Genomic DNA, 18260 nt, shown 5'->3' with positions numbered 1-18260 from the left:
GATGCAATGCGAGTTCCCTTTCAAAAGAGAAATTCCATTCATTCATTGCTATAGGAGAGGAAGAATTGTCTAAACTCGTTAAATCATCTAAATCAACAACATGTATGTTAGACCCTATACCGACTAAGCTACTGGTCCAAAACGCTGCAGCTAGAGTTCTTACTAGAACCAGGAAGTATGACCATATTCAGTCAAGTCAAGACACTTTTATTTATAGAGCGCTTTTTACAATGCAAATTGTGTAAAAGCAGCTTTACAGTGGTAACAGGTAAATAATTTTGGCTACACAGCATCTCTTAAAGAAAATGTTGTTATTGACCAGGTTAAATGAATTCAGTATTGATTCATTCTGTTGTAAAAATCAATATAAGTATTTATTTAGTTAATTTATCTATGTATCAGCACTGGAGAAAACAGTGATGTCATCGTCCAGCTCAGTTCAGTTTGCATACAATGGTGTCAATGCAGGCAGATCAAAACACTGTTGAATATCAAGTGTCAAGTGTCCCCAACTAAGCAAGACAAAGGCGACGGTGGCAAGGAACCCAAACTCCAACAGGTGACATTAGGTGACAAACAGGTAATAAAAATGGAAAAAAAAAGCCTTGGAAGAAACCAGGCTCAGTCGGGGGGCCAGTTCTCCTCTGGCTGACAGCAAACAGTGCATAATTATGATTTAGGCAGCATTACAGGTCATTAGTCCAATTGGGATTGCAACAACAGTCAAAATATTTAATCCAGTTCCATATAGTTGAAGATCGTATTCATCACACCGGTATGGGATGGTTTGTTGGGAATCTGTGCCACTGGCTGTCATGTCGATGAGGCCTTCACGGGGGATGATCTAGTTGACACAATCTCTGCTGACACTTCAGGGATGCGTTGTGGTCGTGTCTAGGTGCAGGTCCTCAATCTGACCTGGATACGGCCCGGATTCGGCTGACTACGGTAAACCTCGGGATAAACAGAGATTATGGTCATACTTCCTGGTTCTAGTAAGAACTCTAGCCGCTGCGTTTTGGAACAGCTATAGTTTGTTTATCAAGCAAGCAGGGCAATCACCCAGTAGAGCGTTGCAGTAATCTAGCTTTGAGGTCATGAACGCATAAAACTTACTTTAGCTCGATAATAACTTTTTTCCTAGAGCTGCCATAAAGCCAAAACAATCTCTGTCCATTAATTTTCCTATTATCACTGTGAAGCTGCTTTGAAACAATCTGTATTGTAAAAAGCGCTATATAAATGAAGATGACTTGACTTGAGAAAACAATGTAAAGCATGAGAGGAATGATTCAGTGATTTCTGACCGCTGCTACAGGGTCATACAGCAGGATAATGTTCCTGTTATTGACCTTCATTAGGCACACAATGAACCGTCGGACTCTCTCAATACAGATGATCTGGTTCAGATTACAACACTTGCAGTTCACTTTGGCTTTACTGTGTGGAAGGATCAAAGACTGTCAAATTGCATTCATGAAACTCAACAGTCAGCTGATGAGCATGAAAGGAATGACGAATGTCAAAAACTTGATTTACAAACAGAGAGAACATGTTTATCCCACGCAATCTGAATTCTGCATTCCTGTCATTTCAGAGAACTGATAATCTTTACACTATACCAATGCCTTTGCATTATATACATGTGCATGGCATGATTTATAATGTGCTGTTAGCATGATTTCTAATGTTTCTCAGCTTTGGACAAGCCTTCACTTGACCTTCACATCTTGAGGGTCACCTGAACTCAACCCAGCATCAATGAAACCAGACTATCATCTGATCAGCTGAAGCTGCGATAATGGGCGTGACAAGAATATTAATGACTGTCATACTTTATATATGACATACAACAGAGGGCAAATACGTATAAACACACAGCAGTTTATGGGTAAGAGCTCATTCAGATCAATCCAGTATTCCTTTCCAGCACAGCTCTTTGTGAAGAATCAAGATCTGGGGTACGTACAGGATTACATTGACAATTAATTAACAACTGAAACGATTTAATTGTATATGATCTAATTTTTAAAAGAAAGGAGTTAATGGAACCTTTGACATAAATATTTACAGAGAGCATAAATTGAACTGACTGAGTTATGACCATCTGCAGATGACATTTTTTATTCAACTTGACATTTGATATTCAACAGTGCTTTGATCTGCCTGCATTGACACCATTTTCTTAAAGAGCTGCTGTGCAGCCAAAATTATATACCAGTTGTCACTGTAAAGCTGCTTTGACACAATCTGCATTGTAAAAAGCGCTATATAAATAAAGGTGACTTGACTTGACTTGCAGATATCTAATATATTTTTGTATACATGTCTTTTTCATCAGACATTAAAGAGCTGTTTATTCACTGATGTTTCTTTAGTAGGCAGAAGTACTTTTAACTACTTTAGCTTTTTGGGTAACTGACAAATAACATGGAGATTTCTGCCACATGATGTTCGCTGCTGATCATAATTTTGGGTCAGTAAGATTTTTGAAAGAAGATTAATATGTTAAGTGAAGGTGCATTTATCTGATTAGAAATCTAAATATTACTGTATTTTTCTGAATATAAGACAGTCCCCCACTTCTAAGATGTATCTTTTGGAAAAAGGCTTTTTGAAGACCAAATTTGGTCTTTTATAAAGAAAATGCTTTTATTTGAAAATTATTTTCATATTGCATATTTTTCATATTTTAATTTTTGTATTGAAAATATGGTAAAAACTGGTAAAATGTCAAGTCAAGTAAAGTCATCTTTATTTATATAGCGCCTTTTACAATGCAGATTGTGTCAAAGCAGCTTTACAGTGATAACTGGCAAATAATTTTGGCTGCACAGCAGCTCTAGAAGAAAATGGTGTCATTGTCCAGCTTAAGTAAATTCAGTATTGATTCATTCCTTTGTAAAAATCAATAGTTATTAATTTAGTTATTTCATCTATACATCAGCTCTGGAGAAAACAGTGATGTCATTGTCCAGCTCAGTTCAGTTTGCATACAATGGTGTCAATGCAGGCAGATCAAAAACATGTACCAACAATCACATTTAAAAATAAACACTTTATGACATACCATAAAAATAACCTATAGTTCTCATTTCCAGTAGATTTCACAATGACTGATTTCTCACATTTTATTACTTTGACACAATCTGCATTGTAAAAAGCGCTATATAAATAAAGGTGACTTGACTTGACTTTATGTACAGTGACGGATGTTGGCATATAAAAAAACACAGGTGTTTGATCCGCATTACCTATCTGATCCAGGGGATATGAGTTCTTTCCTTAGGCCGATCACAAAGCTCTGAAAAGACAACAGTTTTTCCTTGAAGTCGAAGGTTAAGCACTGGGCAAGACTTGTTCTGTGGCGCAATGCTATTCATAATGCCGCCTCATTCTTACACTGCATCACAAAGCGGCCATTTTGAAGAAATGGCCAGGCAAGTGTGTCAGTGCGCAGCCGAAACATGAAATGATAGGCTCGCTGGTGGGTATGTTCAGCTCTTTGCCTTCAGCTAGATGACGCCTCTGGTTATGGGTAGCCCCTCATTTCTTTTTTTGGCTACATACTGACACACTTGCCTGGTCGTTTCTTTGAAGCAGACACTTTTAGGATTGCGGTAAGATTTTCCGTGGCTGTTAGCATTTTTAAGACTGTCTTCCGTGGCTCGCCATCTTCTAGCATAACACCCTGACACACCTTATTCCTTGGCTGCTTAATGAGAGTTGTTTGATGATTCCGCTGCGTTTATCAGTTCTGGGGGGAACACTCGTTTTACACGTATTTTGCGCTTCCTATTGTTATATTGTCCTGAATATAACACAACCCCATTTTTTCAGATGTATTCCCAAGAAAAAAGCACTGTCTTATATTTGGAACAATACGGTAAAATATGTATAAAAGGAAACATGCATATTTCTAGATGCTTCAAATGATCAGCCTAACCATAACCCTATTTTGCATAGATTAACATTAACATTTACGCATGTTGTGTGATAGATCACTTTCAAAAGGTCAAATGTTCCTGGTCTATCAATTAATCTGAACTCGTGAAAGCTCTGTGTATGGTTATATACTATAGTAAAATGCTGCATAGACATTTTTTTACATATTACGAGAGCACGACATTACATACGCTAGCCATTGATACTTCATCTGTTGACTCAATATCTGCTACTGCCATTCTAGATATAAACACAAATGAACTGACATGACGACAACAACAGTGAGAAAAAAACAGCTCGGCAACTACATTCTTATCCAGTTTGTTCTTGTTTGTGGTGAGTTACAAACACACACACACACACACACACACACACACACACACACACACACACAATGAATGAGTCAGTGTTTTTGAAGGAATCTCTTGAGTGAATGATCTTGTGCCTCACTAATAAAGACAGTCACTTGTCGCCACCTGCTGGTGTAAAGCTGCAAACAGAGTCACTAAGCAGCATTTAGTGCAGTTATGGCTCTGGGATAAAAACTGAACAGAATTCAAAACATGGCTTTGCAGTGATAACAGGAAAATAATGATTCACACACACACACACACACACACACACACACACACACACACACACAAGCTGGTATGAAGATCTAAAATGTAACTTTCGGCAGGTGTCTGTCTGTGAGACTTCTGCTTCACATGCAAGATTGTGTGCAGGATTCATCAGCGCTCCCTCTATAGGCAGGCTTTCGTTTCTGATATTCCATGTTAAGTATTCTGTTCAAAAGGTCTATCTACACTAATTGTTTCAACATTTTTTAGCTGGTATTTCTGCATGTTCCTCATTCCATAGGTGTGTGTTCTTGAGCAGTTTGTCAGCATCATAGTGATATTCATATGACCATGGAAATACTTTGAAATGCTGCTTATCTCCTCATTGTTTTTAAAGAATAAAAAAACATTCATAAAGAGGAATGTAATCCCCTCGGCTGTGTTAAATTTCGCTATAGGATTCTTTACATTTAGCAAGGTTTAAGCATGCCAAGAAAAGGTGCAAAAAATCACGGCACAATGGGACTTTAAGCACTATCTGAACACATGCCTGAACAGCAGAGGCTAGTGTAACAAGGAATCTAGTCATAGATAATCCGTGAGTCTGAATTTAATCCAGACAGCTTTCATATTCATAATGGTCCATTAAAAAAAATTGACTGAAATCATTCTATATGTGATTGTCTATCTCTGTTTTTATAACATAATTTCTATTGCTGTGTTATCGGCATTTAAACTTACATATGGACCCATTTATTTAACAAACATACTGATTCTAATGCCTTTTGTAAGTAAAATGATGTAAATCTGTTAGGAACAGCACTATATCTGCTGATTCTAGTTAGCACGATTGCTGGGCGCTCCTCAGCTCGAATGCTAGCATCTGTTAATATCAATGTACTAGTAGTATAATTGTAATGTACTATTTCAATATTATTGGGACTAAATTTGCCCACTTTTTAATGTGTAAAATTTAAGGCTCTTGACGTAAACGCTTTAACGCATGTGATTAATTTAAAATCCTTGACGTGTTAAAATAATTTAACGCAAATAAATAACTGAAGCATGTGAAATTGTGCCATTAAAGTTATTTACATCACACAGTTCTACACTGACCACCTGTATTCCTGGTAGGCAGAAATTTCCATTCTAACCCTTTACCCTGATTTTGTTTCTCTGTTTGCGATCAGATCATTTTAAGCCACTAAAAAAGTTTTCAGTCCAATGATCAAGTAAGCAAAACAATCAGTCCAAAACAGTGCTAATGTAAAGAAAACCAGGCGGATTACATCATCAGAGATGGCAGAGAGAATAGAGACGTTGCGATTTCAGTGAATTGTCCATTCCAGTGTGTGTTTCACCTTAAAACACAAGCACTGTTATATTCTGTGATTGTTTCTGAAGTTCTGCGTGAAATCACACTGTGTGAAATACAGACTGAACGGTAAACTCCACTCTATGGCCAGATGATTTGCAAACTACGCTTCTCGGCTGGATAATGCTAACCAGCATCTCACTAGTAACGTTCTGATTGATGTGGACTGTAATCAAAGTAAAGACGATTGTGGTGCCGTACAGGAGTCGTACAGTAAACACGTGTGAGTCCGTTATATTGATGTGCAAACAAACCGTGTCAACGCACTGATCTCACACTGTATTTATGCACAGACATATTTCAGTACACACACATTTAGGATAATGTTTTGATTTGTCGTGTGTATGTTGCTGTGTTTAGTAATTCTGAATGGATCCGTGTACTGTGGTAGATTCATGCAGTCAGGTCAAGGCGGTTGGTTTAGTTTTTTTTTTGGCATCTCCATGTGTTCCTGTTCGGTATCTCAACTTGACTTGTCTAAAATGTAAACAAATACTTTGCTGTTTCGCTTATCCACTGTGAATTCTGAAAAATCTGTCATGTTTTTTTTTTTATTATTATTTTTTTTTTTTATGGGTGCTTTGGTATGCATAAATTTATGAATTATATGGACCCCTTATATTATTTGCTTATTTGGTGTCCTTTTGGATTCTCCGTGTGTATTTTTTTGAAAGATACCTAAATTTACCTTGAAAAAAGCTTGCAGAAATTACAAATTATTAAAATGTTTGTCAACTCAAGCATAGTTGTGGTATCATTTGAAAGAAGACAAAGGGAGCTTTATTTTTCAAGTTTCAGAATTAATATAAGTAAAAATAAAAAGTTAGATATGCTGAAGTATATTGAAATGGAAATGTTTTTTGCATGACATCATGCGACAGCTAGAAATCCACAAGTCTTAAGAAGTTATGTTTCAAGTTTGTACACTCAAGTATACTTAAGTGTAATTTTAGAATTGCACTTAAGAATTACATAAAAATAATTATATAAAAGTAGACTGAAAGTATACATTTTTAGTTTAAAGTATACTGATAGCACACTTGACTAAACTTTTTTTTCCTTTTTTTTTTTTTTTTTTTTTAATGGTTTTTACAAACTCTTCTACAAACATGGATTTGTGTTTACCCAGCAAAATGTATGTACATATTTCAGGGGATTTGCCACGATGCCTGGTTACTTTTGTCACAGCTAAAATAAATAAATGGTATATTTGATCTTTTCCTATAGGCTACTGTACTTCAGTACTGTATGGAGTGGTGAGTAGAGCAAACACACACTAATAATAATAATACAAATTCTAATAATAATTATTATTACTAATAATAAGAGACTATCTAAATCCATAGAACAGTGAAAATTTCTCCATGATGCTGGAACAAACTGCAGTGTTGAGAAAAGTTTTAGGCAATTTTGCACAAAAGTTATGTAAAGTGAAGATTTTTTTTTTTTCATTTAATGTCTATTAAACCCCCCCCCCCATAAAATAATTTTCATTATTAATGCATATATTTATGTAGAATATTGATTTTGTGTTTTTAAGAATGACACCAAAAAAAAAAAAAAAAAAATAATAATAATAATAAAAAACACATGTATTTTACATTTTGTACAAAATCAGATAACAGTTGGGATTAGTTTACGAGCAATGGGATTTTTTTTTTTTTTTTTTTTTTTAATTCATCACTAAACATGTTGCTTTTTGTTTTATTTTTAGAATGCAACAATTCATTTTACCCGTGAGTTCAAAGACTTTTTTCATATTTATTCTATTACTCGTATTACAGCATAATTTAGAATTTAGTTCAAGCTGATCTGTCTTGTGCTATTCTATCTCTTTCCCAGCAGAATTCCAGCAGCCAGAGAACAGGTCAGAATGATTATCTTTGTCCTCTGTCTGAAGTCTTAGCAGCTTTATGGTGATGCTGGTGAAATGTCATTTTAAAAGTAATTTCTCTTGCTCCCAAACAGCACTATTAATGTCTCAGTGCAAACATGCAGCTCAGTGGGGCTGAACAGTGCGACCTCAGCGGTAAGACCACCACACACCTGTCTGCCCATAAATGCCTAAAATACCACACAAAACAGCTGCCAGTTATCAGTAATATCTGATCCAGCTCTTTGTTCATGTTAATGAACCAAATCAGCAGCACATACAACTTTTAAATCAGTGATAGCAGAGAATGATTAAGGGGAATTGGACTCGACTCTAACTCTTCAGTAACTTGTCTCAGTAATGACGGTTTTCTCTTTCTCAGGTGATCAGTGCTGCAGCCCACATGAGCAATCAGGCGCTGTGTGCCATGATGAGCGATGGAAACATCCCCGGTGCTAAACTGCAGAGGCTGCACACACAGCTCAGACACGTCATCCAATCAGCACTGAATTTCTCTACAGAGCTGGTCAGTAACTCACACAACACACAAGTCCAGCTTAGTCTCTCATCCATTGTCTCTATGTGACGAATCACAGCTTTCTGTCTTTTCCAGAACTCACATACAAAAGTCCATGTGGCTACTCTCTTTGTTTCTTTGGAAGATCTCAATGAAACAACCGTCCAAAATCTGCTGTTTGTTGAGAACTGGCTGTATTTGAAGTTTCTGCCTGTTCTGTCATACATGAATGAAGAGATTATGACACGACTGAGCCGGATGAACTTCACCTGTGGAGCCTTCCACGTGATGTACATGACATTTCAAACAAGACAAAAATACATATTCACATTTAAATATTTCACCTTAATACAATAGGTGTTAATGCAGTAATTTTTTTGAATGGACAGTGTGGAAGTCCTCAGCAGGGAGGGATCGCTGATCAGAGACAGGCAGCAGAAACAGATCTTCTCTCATCTCATTTACTCTTACCTGTCCAGGAGCGATACAGCAGGTACTCAGACATTAATTGATAAATGTACTGAAGGGACTTTATGGAAGATTGCATGTAATGGGTGATAATTGTTTGATTTCAGATCCAGGTTGCTTTTCAAATATCACCAAAAACAATGAATGGCTGCAGAAGAATTTTGGGATCTTCTCCAAATATGCAACACTCAGTCAACTGACAACACTCAACAACCATTTCACTCAGGTGAGTTGAACTCTGAAAATTACTATCTAACAACTGTTATGATCCACATGAGCTTTGGCTTATGACTTGTGTGCTTTGCAGCTGGATTCATTAGGATTATTGAGTCCATTTCAATTGGCGGAGTATACTGCGACTTTTGGAGCGCTGAACAGTGTGAATCTGACCAACATCATTTTTGACAGTCTTGAGGACGGTGATGCTTTCCAGAATATTGACCAGTTTTTCTGGAAACTAATTCAATTTAAGGTAAAATCATCTCACTAAAGGCCTAATTGGACAAATGTGATTTAATCTGTTGATAGAACTTAAGCTGAGTTTAACTCACAGTATTGCTGAATATTCTCAACAATGAGACAGAAAATTTGAATGTGTTCATAACACCAGTTATTTTAAATGTGTTATTTTTATGTCAAAGTAAGGTATACTTCAGTACATTTACAAGAAATAAAATGATTCTGTGGCCAGTTGTTCAAAAGTAATCTGATCGGATTTTGGTTATTGGATTGGATAAAATCTTGAAAATGGGTTGTTCAAAAGGAAAAAAGGATTCTGAAATCAGATCAGATCACAAAATCCAATCTTGGTTTTAATCTGGATAGAATCATCAGTTTGTGTTGTTTAAAACTTTTTAGTAAGATTTGGATACCTTTGATCCAAAAAATCTGGATTATACAGATCCCATCAGAATTAAATCAGTATTAAAACTTTAAAACTGCTCAAAAAATACAAAATTTTTATCATGTAATATACATACACATACACACACACACACACACACACACACACACATATATATATATATATATATATATATATACTTTTGTGAGAGAACGCAAAAGCATCCCCCCCCCCCCCGCACAGACCAATGGCACTACACCTACACCCTTAAACAGGGCACTATTTGAGGGGACAGCCATTTGTAGTGGTGTCCGAAACCATAGTGGACGATGTCAAGTGCACTCATTCAATCCCACAATGCAATGCATTAACAAGTGTACAATTCATGTATGCTCAACGGCTAGAGAATACCCATAATGCATTGTGAGAGTCGCGTGCCGAATGAATTCCTGCATCTCACCAGAAGATGCCGCCCACAGCTGATTCATCCATCTATTTTCCAAACTGCGCTGGTCCAATGTAGCTACAGTGTATTATCATACAGGTATAAATTCATTTTTAAGTGATTATTAAATTGTTTGATTAAGTTTTATACATAGTTTCAATGACAGAGTTCAAGATAAATATTTTCATCTTACTACCGGAGCTCTCAGTTTGAGAACAAGAAAAACATCTCAGGTTACGTAAGAGGAGTACAGACCTACGCCATCATGTTCTTGAAGGAGGCCCAAACAAGGCCTGCGACTTCAGAAAGACATGTGGCGTCAGCTTGTGGCAGTGTATAAGTTCTAAGGGAGCAAAATGAGAACCAGACTATCCAGTGAGGTTAACTATTTAACTCAACCTGAGCTTAAATCTGTCCCACACATTCCAACAGGCAATGTACTCAGAAAAACACTTAACTCTTAAAACAAGAGGAGTACAAAGTATGTCAATGTGCTCTGAAGGAGGCCCAATCATGGCCTACTACTCCAGAAAACACGGGCGTCAGCCAGTGGCAGTGTCTAAGCTACAAGGGAGCATAATCTGAGAACCAAACAATCAAGTGAGGTACCTAACTCAACCTGAGCTTAAATCTACACATTCCAACAGGCAATGTACTCGGTAAGAAACACTTTTTACCCTTACAGTAAGGGGAGTACAAATGAAAACGCTGCCATGCTCTGAAGTCAACTAGATCATCCATTGTGAAGGCCTCATCGACACGAGAGCCAGTGGCACAGCTCCTCAACAAACCGTCCATACCGGCGTGATGAATACGATGGATTGAACTGGAATAAATACTTTGAATGTTGCGATCCTATCAGGCTTATGATAGCTACCTGAATCGTAACAAAGCACTGTTTGCCAGAGGAGAACTGGCCCCCCGACTAAGCCTGGTTTCTCCCAAAGTTTTTTTCTCCATTTTAACACCTATTTGCCACCTGTTTGCCACCTATTTGCCACCTGATGTCACCTGTTGGAGTTTGGGTTCCTTGCCGCTGTCGCCTTTGGCTTGCTTAGTTGGGGACACTTGACATTTGACATTTGATATTCAACAGTGCTTTGCATCTGCATACATTGACAGCATTTTGTTTAAGAGCTGCTGTGCAGCCAAAATTATATACCATTTATCACTGTAAAGCTGCTTTGACACAATCTGCATTGTAAAAAGCGCTATATAAATAAAGGTGACTTGACTTGACTTGAAGGAGGCCAGCACCGGCCTACTACTTCAAAAGATCACAGGCATAAACCTGTTGTAGTGCTAGTTTTAAGTAAGCAAAACTTAAACATCTACCAACAAACTTGTGAAACAACAAGGCATTGTACACTGAAGGAGGCCCAAGACAAAGCCTTCTACTCCAAGTGTTAAACCTATGCATTTCAACAGTCCATATACTCAGAAAAAACAATTTTCACCTTTATAGCAAGGGGAGTACAAACTTAGTCACCATGCTCTGAAGGAGGCTAGAACAAAGCCTACTACTACAGAAACAGGTGCTAACCTGTGGCAGCAATAGAGTTATTGGGCTCACATTGTGTAGGGCAAAATCTAGAACTAAAGCATTAACAACCCTGAGAAACAGGGGAACGCTTTACCTTTCATTCATACTGCCCTGAAACTTCAAGGGCAGACGCTTTCCACCAAGACAGAAAATATCTGTACTGAACCCTAGGGAACAGGAGCTTAATGAAAGCTAACACTGTTTCACTCAAATTGAATGTTAATTCAAGGAGTTCAGGGGAAAAGACTAATTTACAAAGAATGAAAGTTCTAGAAAAGTGGGGCCTAGCAACACTAGCATTCTCTTATTCACATAGTGATAAGGGGCCTACCACCTTAGACAGCAGCACCAGGGAGACTAGCAATAGCCTGCTACCTAGCTGCTATAATCTAGCATCTACACCAAAGGGGTAACGGGCCTTGGCCTGACAACTCTGATAAGAGGAGGCCAGAACTAGGAAACTACATTCTCTTCTGACAGGGGTAGTAATACATAATGTGAAATGCTTCAGTATATCACCTAAACCCTAGTTCTAGCCTAGGCCAGCTATAGCTGTGGGCCTATAAGGCCACACATAAGCATAGATCTGCCTGGGCTTAAACTCAACCTCTAAAACTCTCAATATAGAGTAGGCAACTCCGAAAACTCTAAAACAAGAACTTAGAGGAGCAACGCTCAACCCAAGCCAAAAAATGTCAGGCGACCCTGAAGGCCGACGCTTAACATAGATCTATCTGAAGTAAAAGAGTGACAATCTCTAATACAAACTCTAGCTATAACCAGAGGAGAAAGCTACTCTACCATATGGTGGCTGTAAAGGTGGCCATATAACCAACACAAAAATAACCAACCTAATAGGAACTTCAGGGCCCTAAATCCCCTTACTTTTTACTTTACACACCCAGGAAAAAGCTATACAAAAAGACTAAGGTCAACATATTTTAATATAAAAATACATAAACCAACTTACTCCCTGCGGCTCGAAGAACGAAGACTTACCATCATAGAAGGATGGAATCTATGGTTCTTTCAAGCCCCTTCACTATCAAGCCAGAAGGCGAGCCATCAGAAAAATATTCATCATGGGCCTGGCCCTCAGCCTGAATGTAAGAAGCGCCTGGGTAAAAATCAACCATTACTCAGGAGGTGGAAGAAGAGAGGAGAGAGTAGATGTAGCTACCCTCATGGAGAGGAAATCAATCACTGACGCTGCTGGCGTCTGTGATTGATCACCTCCCTCAGATCCTGCTTCTTCTTCCTGGAGTCTTAAATCCTACACTCAGATTGCTCGATTGCTCCTGTCTGCCTCGCTGCTCAGATTGGTTTGCGTTTGTAACTCCGTATAGCTTTGTTTTGAATCTCTTTTATTCATTGTTGCCTATTTTTTTATTTTATTTATTTTTTTATTACCTTATATGTAATATTGCCTACCACACTAATCTGACGTCGCTAGCTTGTAATCTTTGAATCTAAATCGCTGTTACAACGCATTTGCATTTGCAGCGCTAGCTTGTTAACTTGTTAACAGTTTCTCGCGCGCTCCTTTTTCAACGCGTTCTTCAAACAGCTGTGGTAAGTCGGATCAGTCTACAAACACGGTGAGTCATGTCATCCTCTCCCAGCATTGCTACCTGTTCCATTTGCCACGTTTACCATACCTCTCTCTGTCAGCGACGAGGGATTTACATGTCATAAATGTAGGAAAATAGTCAGGCTGACAGAGAGAATCTCAGAATTAGAGACACGCATCCAAACTTTAATCGAGGATAGTAAGAATGCAAGGGCTTCAGATACTGTTTTGGATGCGACTAGCTTAGTGAACTCTGTACATTGTTCGGTTCCGGCTGTAGAGCCCACGCAGCAGGGCACTTGGGTAACGGTGAGGCGGCCTAGCCGCGGAAAACACCACTCTTCCGTTCCAATAAGAACATCAAACAGGTTCTCCCTACTCAGTGATACACCCACTGAGAATCCTGTTGAAAGTGCCCTAGTTATTGGCGATTTTATTACACGGAACGTGAAAATAGAGACACCAGCCACCATAGTCACATGTTTGCCGGGAGCCAGAGCACCTGACATCAAAGCAAATTTAAAAGTGCTGTCTAATGCTAATCGTAAATACTCTAAGATTATTATTCACGTCGGCACTAATGATGTTCGACTTCGCCAGTCGGAGATCACTAAAATTAACATTAAAGAGGTGTGTGAACTCGCAAGTACAATGTCAGGAGAAGTAATTTGCTCTGGCCCCCTTCCTGTTCATCGGAGTGATGAGATAGTTAGCAGATTATCATCACTCAATGGCTGGCTGTCTAAGTGGTGTCCGCAAAATAATATAGGTTTCATAGACAATTGGAAAAGTTTTTGGGGCAGACCTGACCTGTTGAAAAGAGATGGTATTCATCCCTCCTGGGATGGTGCTGCTCTTCTCTCTAGTAATATGGCACATAGTCTTAGAACTGAAACATGACAAACTGGGCCCCAAGTCAGGAAGCAGACAGACTGGCTAAACCGACCGTCTGCTAGCTGCCTCACGTTACAGAAGTCAGAAAATTCAGATAACTCCCAACACATAGAAACTCTTACACCTAGATATTTTCAAATAGAGACTGTGTCTGTACCCTGAATTAGTAAAAACAAAAAACTTGCAAACTCATTTAATGGTAAAAATGTAATTGATGTTCAACAAATAAAAAATAGAGATAATAATGCTAAACAAATGATAAAACTTGAGTTGTTAAATATTAGATCCCTTTCTTCAAAATCACTTATTGTTCATGATATTATCAAAGATAATAATCTAGATGTGCTGTGTTTGACAGAAACTTGGCTAAAACCGGACGATTACATTACTTTAAATGAGTCTAGTCCTCAAGGTTATGATTATCGACACAATGCCCGTCAGAAAGGCAAAGCGGGAGGTGTTGCTGTAATCTATAGTAATATTTACAGCATTAGTCAAAAGTCTTTCAAATATAATTCCTTCGAAGTAATGGTACTTTACGTAACATTATGTAGGTTGACATTTGTGCTGGCTACTGTATACAGGCCACCAGGACACCATACAGACTTTATCAAAGAATTTGCTGATTTTCTGTCGGAGTTAGTATTGGCTGCAGATAAAGTCCTTGTTGTTGGTGATTTTAATATCCATGTAGATAACAAGAAAGACGCATTAGGATTGGCATTTGCAGATATTCTAAACTCTATTGGTGTTAGGCAACATGTGTCAGGACCTACTCATATACTTTAGATCTAATATTGTCACATGGAATCGATATTGATGCTGTTGAAATTCTGCAGCAGAGTGACGACATCTCAGATCATTATCTAGTCTCGTGTATACTACATTTAGTCAAGGCGGCTAAACTGCCTCCATGCCATAAATATGGTAGAACCATCACTTCTACCACTAAAGATTGCTTTATAAATAATCTTCCTGATCAGTTTCATCGCCTTAGCATACCAGAAAGCTTAGAAGACCTCGATGTTGTAACAGAAACTATTGCCTCTGTCTTTTCCAGCACATTAGACTCAGTTGCTCCTTTGCGCTTAAAAAAGATTAAGGAAATTAATCCAATGCCATGGTACAATGAGCACACTCGGGCCCTAAAGTTAGCAGCCAGAAAAATGGAGCGCAGCTGGAAGAAAACAAAACTAGAAGTATTTCGCATTTCGTGGAGAGAGAGAATGATTGAGTACAGAAAGGCCTTAAAATCTGCTAGATCTGCTTATTTTTCAAAACTTTTAGAAGAAAATAAACACAACCCTAGGTATTTATTTGATACAGTGGCTAAATTAACAAGAAATAAAGCTTCAACTTCTGATGTTTCCAAAGAGCACAGCAGTAATGACTTTATGAACTTCTTTACTTGCAAGATTGATAATATTAGAGAAAAAATTATAACCATGCAACCGTCTATTACAGTATCGCGTCAGATAGTGCATTGTAGTGTCTCTGAGGAAAAAATCAGTTCATTTACTGCTTTAGGAGAGGAAGAATTGTCTAAACTTGTTAAATCATCAAAATCAACAACATGTTAGACCCTATACCGACTAAGCTATTGAAAGAAATGCTTCCAGAGGTTATAGATCCTCTTCTTAATATCGTCAATTCATCTTTATCACTAGGATACGTACCAAAAACTTTTAAGCTGGCTATTATTAAACCTCTTATTAAAAAACCACAACTTGATCCTAGAGAATTAGTCAATTACAGGCCGATCTCAAATCTCACTTTTCTGTCAAAAATACTAGAAAAGGTAGTATCATCACAACTATGTTCCTTTTTAGAAAGAAATAGTATCTGTGAGGATTTCCAGTCAGGATTTAGACTGTACCATAGTACTGAGACTGCTCTCATTAGAGTTACTAATGATTTGCTCTTATCATCAGATCGTGGTTGTATCTCTCTATTAGTGTTACTGGATCTTAGTGCTGCATTTGACACTATTGATCACAATATTCTTTTAAATAGACTCGAAAATTATGTTGGCATTAGTGGAATTGCATTGTCATGGTTCAAATCATACTTATCTGACCGTTATCAGTCTGTAGTAGTAAACGAAGAGATGTCATATCGATCACAAGTTCAATATGGAGTACCACAAGGCTCAGTACTAGGACCGTTGCTGTTCATTCTGTACATGCTACCCTTGGGAGATATCATTAGGATGCATGGCGTTAGTTTTCACTGTTACGCTGATGATACTCAGCTCTATATTTCTTCGCGCCCTGACGAAACTTACCAATTCACAAAATTAACAGAATGCATAGCTGATATAAAAAATTGGATGACCAGTAATTTCCTACTACTAAATTCAGAAAAAACTGAGATTCTAATTTTCGGACCAAAAACTTCTTCACGTAATAACCTAGAATACTGTCTAACACTTGATGGCTGTCGTCTCGTCGTCTCTTAGGAACCTGGGTGTGCTCTTTGATACCAATCTTTCATTTGAAGGCCATGTTACTAGCATCTGTAAAACCGCATTCTTCCATCTTAAAAATATATCTAAACTACGACATATGCTCTCAATGAAAAATGCAGAACAGTTAGTTCATGCGTTCATGACCTCAAGGCTAGATTACTGTAACGCTCTACTAGGTGGTTGTTCTGCTCACCTGATAAATAAACTACAGCTCGTACAAAATGCAGCAGCTAGAGTTCTTACTAGAACTAGGAAGTATGACCATATTAGCCCAGTTCTGTCAACACTGCATTGGCTTCCTGTTAAACATCGTATAGATTTTAAAATCTTGCTGATTACTTACAAAACACTAAATGGTTTAGCTCCCCAGTACCTGAGCGAGCTCCTAATTCATTATAGTCCTTCACGTCTATTGCGATCTCAGAATTCAGGCCAGCTGATAATACCTAGAATATCAAAATCAACCGCAGGCGGTAGATCCTTCTCCTATTTGGCACCTAAACTCTGGAACAATCTTCCTAGCATTGTTCGGGAAGCAGACACACTCTGTCAGTTTAAATCTAGACTAAAAACGCATTTCTTTAACCTGGCATATACATAACACATTACCAATTTATATTTTCAAATCTGTTAAAGGATTATTAGGCTGCATAAATTAGGTCAGCCGGAACCGGGAACACTTCCTATAACACCTGACGTACTCGTTACATCAGAAGAAGAATGGCATCTACGCTAATATTAGTCTTTCTGGTTATCCCGAGGTTCACCGTAGTCAACCGGATCCAGGCCGTATCCAGGTGAGACCAAGGACCTGCGCCTTGACACGACCACAAGACAGCCCTGAAGTATCAGCAGAGATTGAGTCAACTAGATCATCCACTCTGAGGGCCTCATCGACACGACAGCCACGACACAGTTCCTCAACAGCCGTGATGAATACAATCCTCAATTGGATGGAACTGGAATAAATACTTTGAATGTTGCGATCCTGTCGGACTTATGATAGCTACCTGAATCGTAACAAAGCACTGTTGGCCAGAGGAGAACTGGCCCCCCGACTAAGCCTGGTTTCTCCCAAGGTTTTTTTCTCCATTTAAACACCTATTTGCCACTTGTCTGCCACCTGATGTCACCTGATGGAGTTTGGATTCCTTGCCGCTGTCGCCTTTGGCTTGCTTAGTTGGGGACACTTGACATTTGACTTGACATTTGATATTCAACAGTGCTTTGATCTGCCTGCATTGACACTATTCTTTTAAGAGCTGCTGTGCAGCCAAATAATGTACCAGTTATCAATGTAAAGCTGCTTTGACACAATCTACATTGTAAAAAGCGCTATATAAATAAAGGTGACTTGGAGTCCCACCTTCTCTGGGATCTGCTCCGAGGAGGAGGAGGTGCCCGAGAGGCCGCACTGGACTTCTGGGCCTGTCTCCGATCCTCGAATCGGGACGGACCAGGACCTCCTGTCTGTGAATACGAGCCGAGTATGGGTCCTTCCATCTCAACATGTAGATCAGGAAGGAATGGAAGGCTCGCGGGGGCTGTCGGGTTATGGACGGAAAGGAACAGCTTGTCGAGCCGTCCGTGTGCGGCCCCTCTCTTAACACGCTCCCAAGGCAGCTGCAGCCTGCCAGAAGCGCGCTCCATAACCTCAAGCAGCTCCGCATACACAGGGCAGGGAGGATTAGAAGATTCAGCAGGCTCGCCCACTTCCTCATCAATCGCCATCTCCTGTTCTCTTGGGCTTAACACCAGA

At 38.7% G+C, this 18260-nt stretch overlaps 1 protein-coding gene across 1 annotated transcript in view; it reads left to right on the top strand.

Annotated features, from left to right (window-relative positions):
* Positions 1 to 7872: 7872 nt before the first annotated feature.
* LOC127515670 (serine-rich adhesin for platelets-like) overlaps positions 7873 to 18260 on the top strand; it is a 50879-nt gene continuing 40491 nt past the window's right edge. Inside the window, exon 1 of the mRNA XM_051899553.1 lies at positions 7873 to 7909. Within this exon, the coding sequence (XP_051755513.1) occupies positions 7873 to 7909 (37 nt within the window). The remainder of the gene's footprint in view (positions 7910 to 18260) is intronic.

This window comes from Ctenopharyngodon idella, chromosome 7, assembly GCF_019924925.1.
Source record: "Ctenopharyngodon idella isolate HZGC_01 chromosome 7, HZGC01, whole genome shotgun sequence".
NCBI classification, from domain to species: domain Eukaryota; kingdom Metazoa; phylum Chordata; class Actinopteri; order Cypriniformes; family Xenocyprididae; genus Ctenopharyngodon; species Ctenopharyngodon idella.
This window is presented reverse-complemented; position numbering and strand designations above follow the sequence as displayed.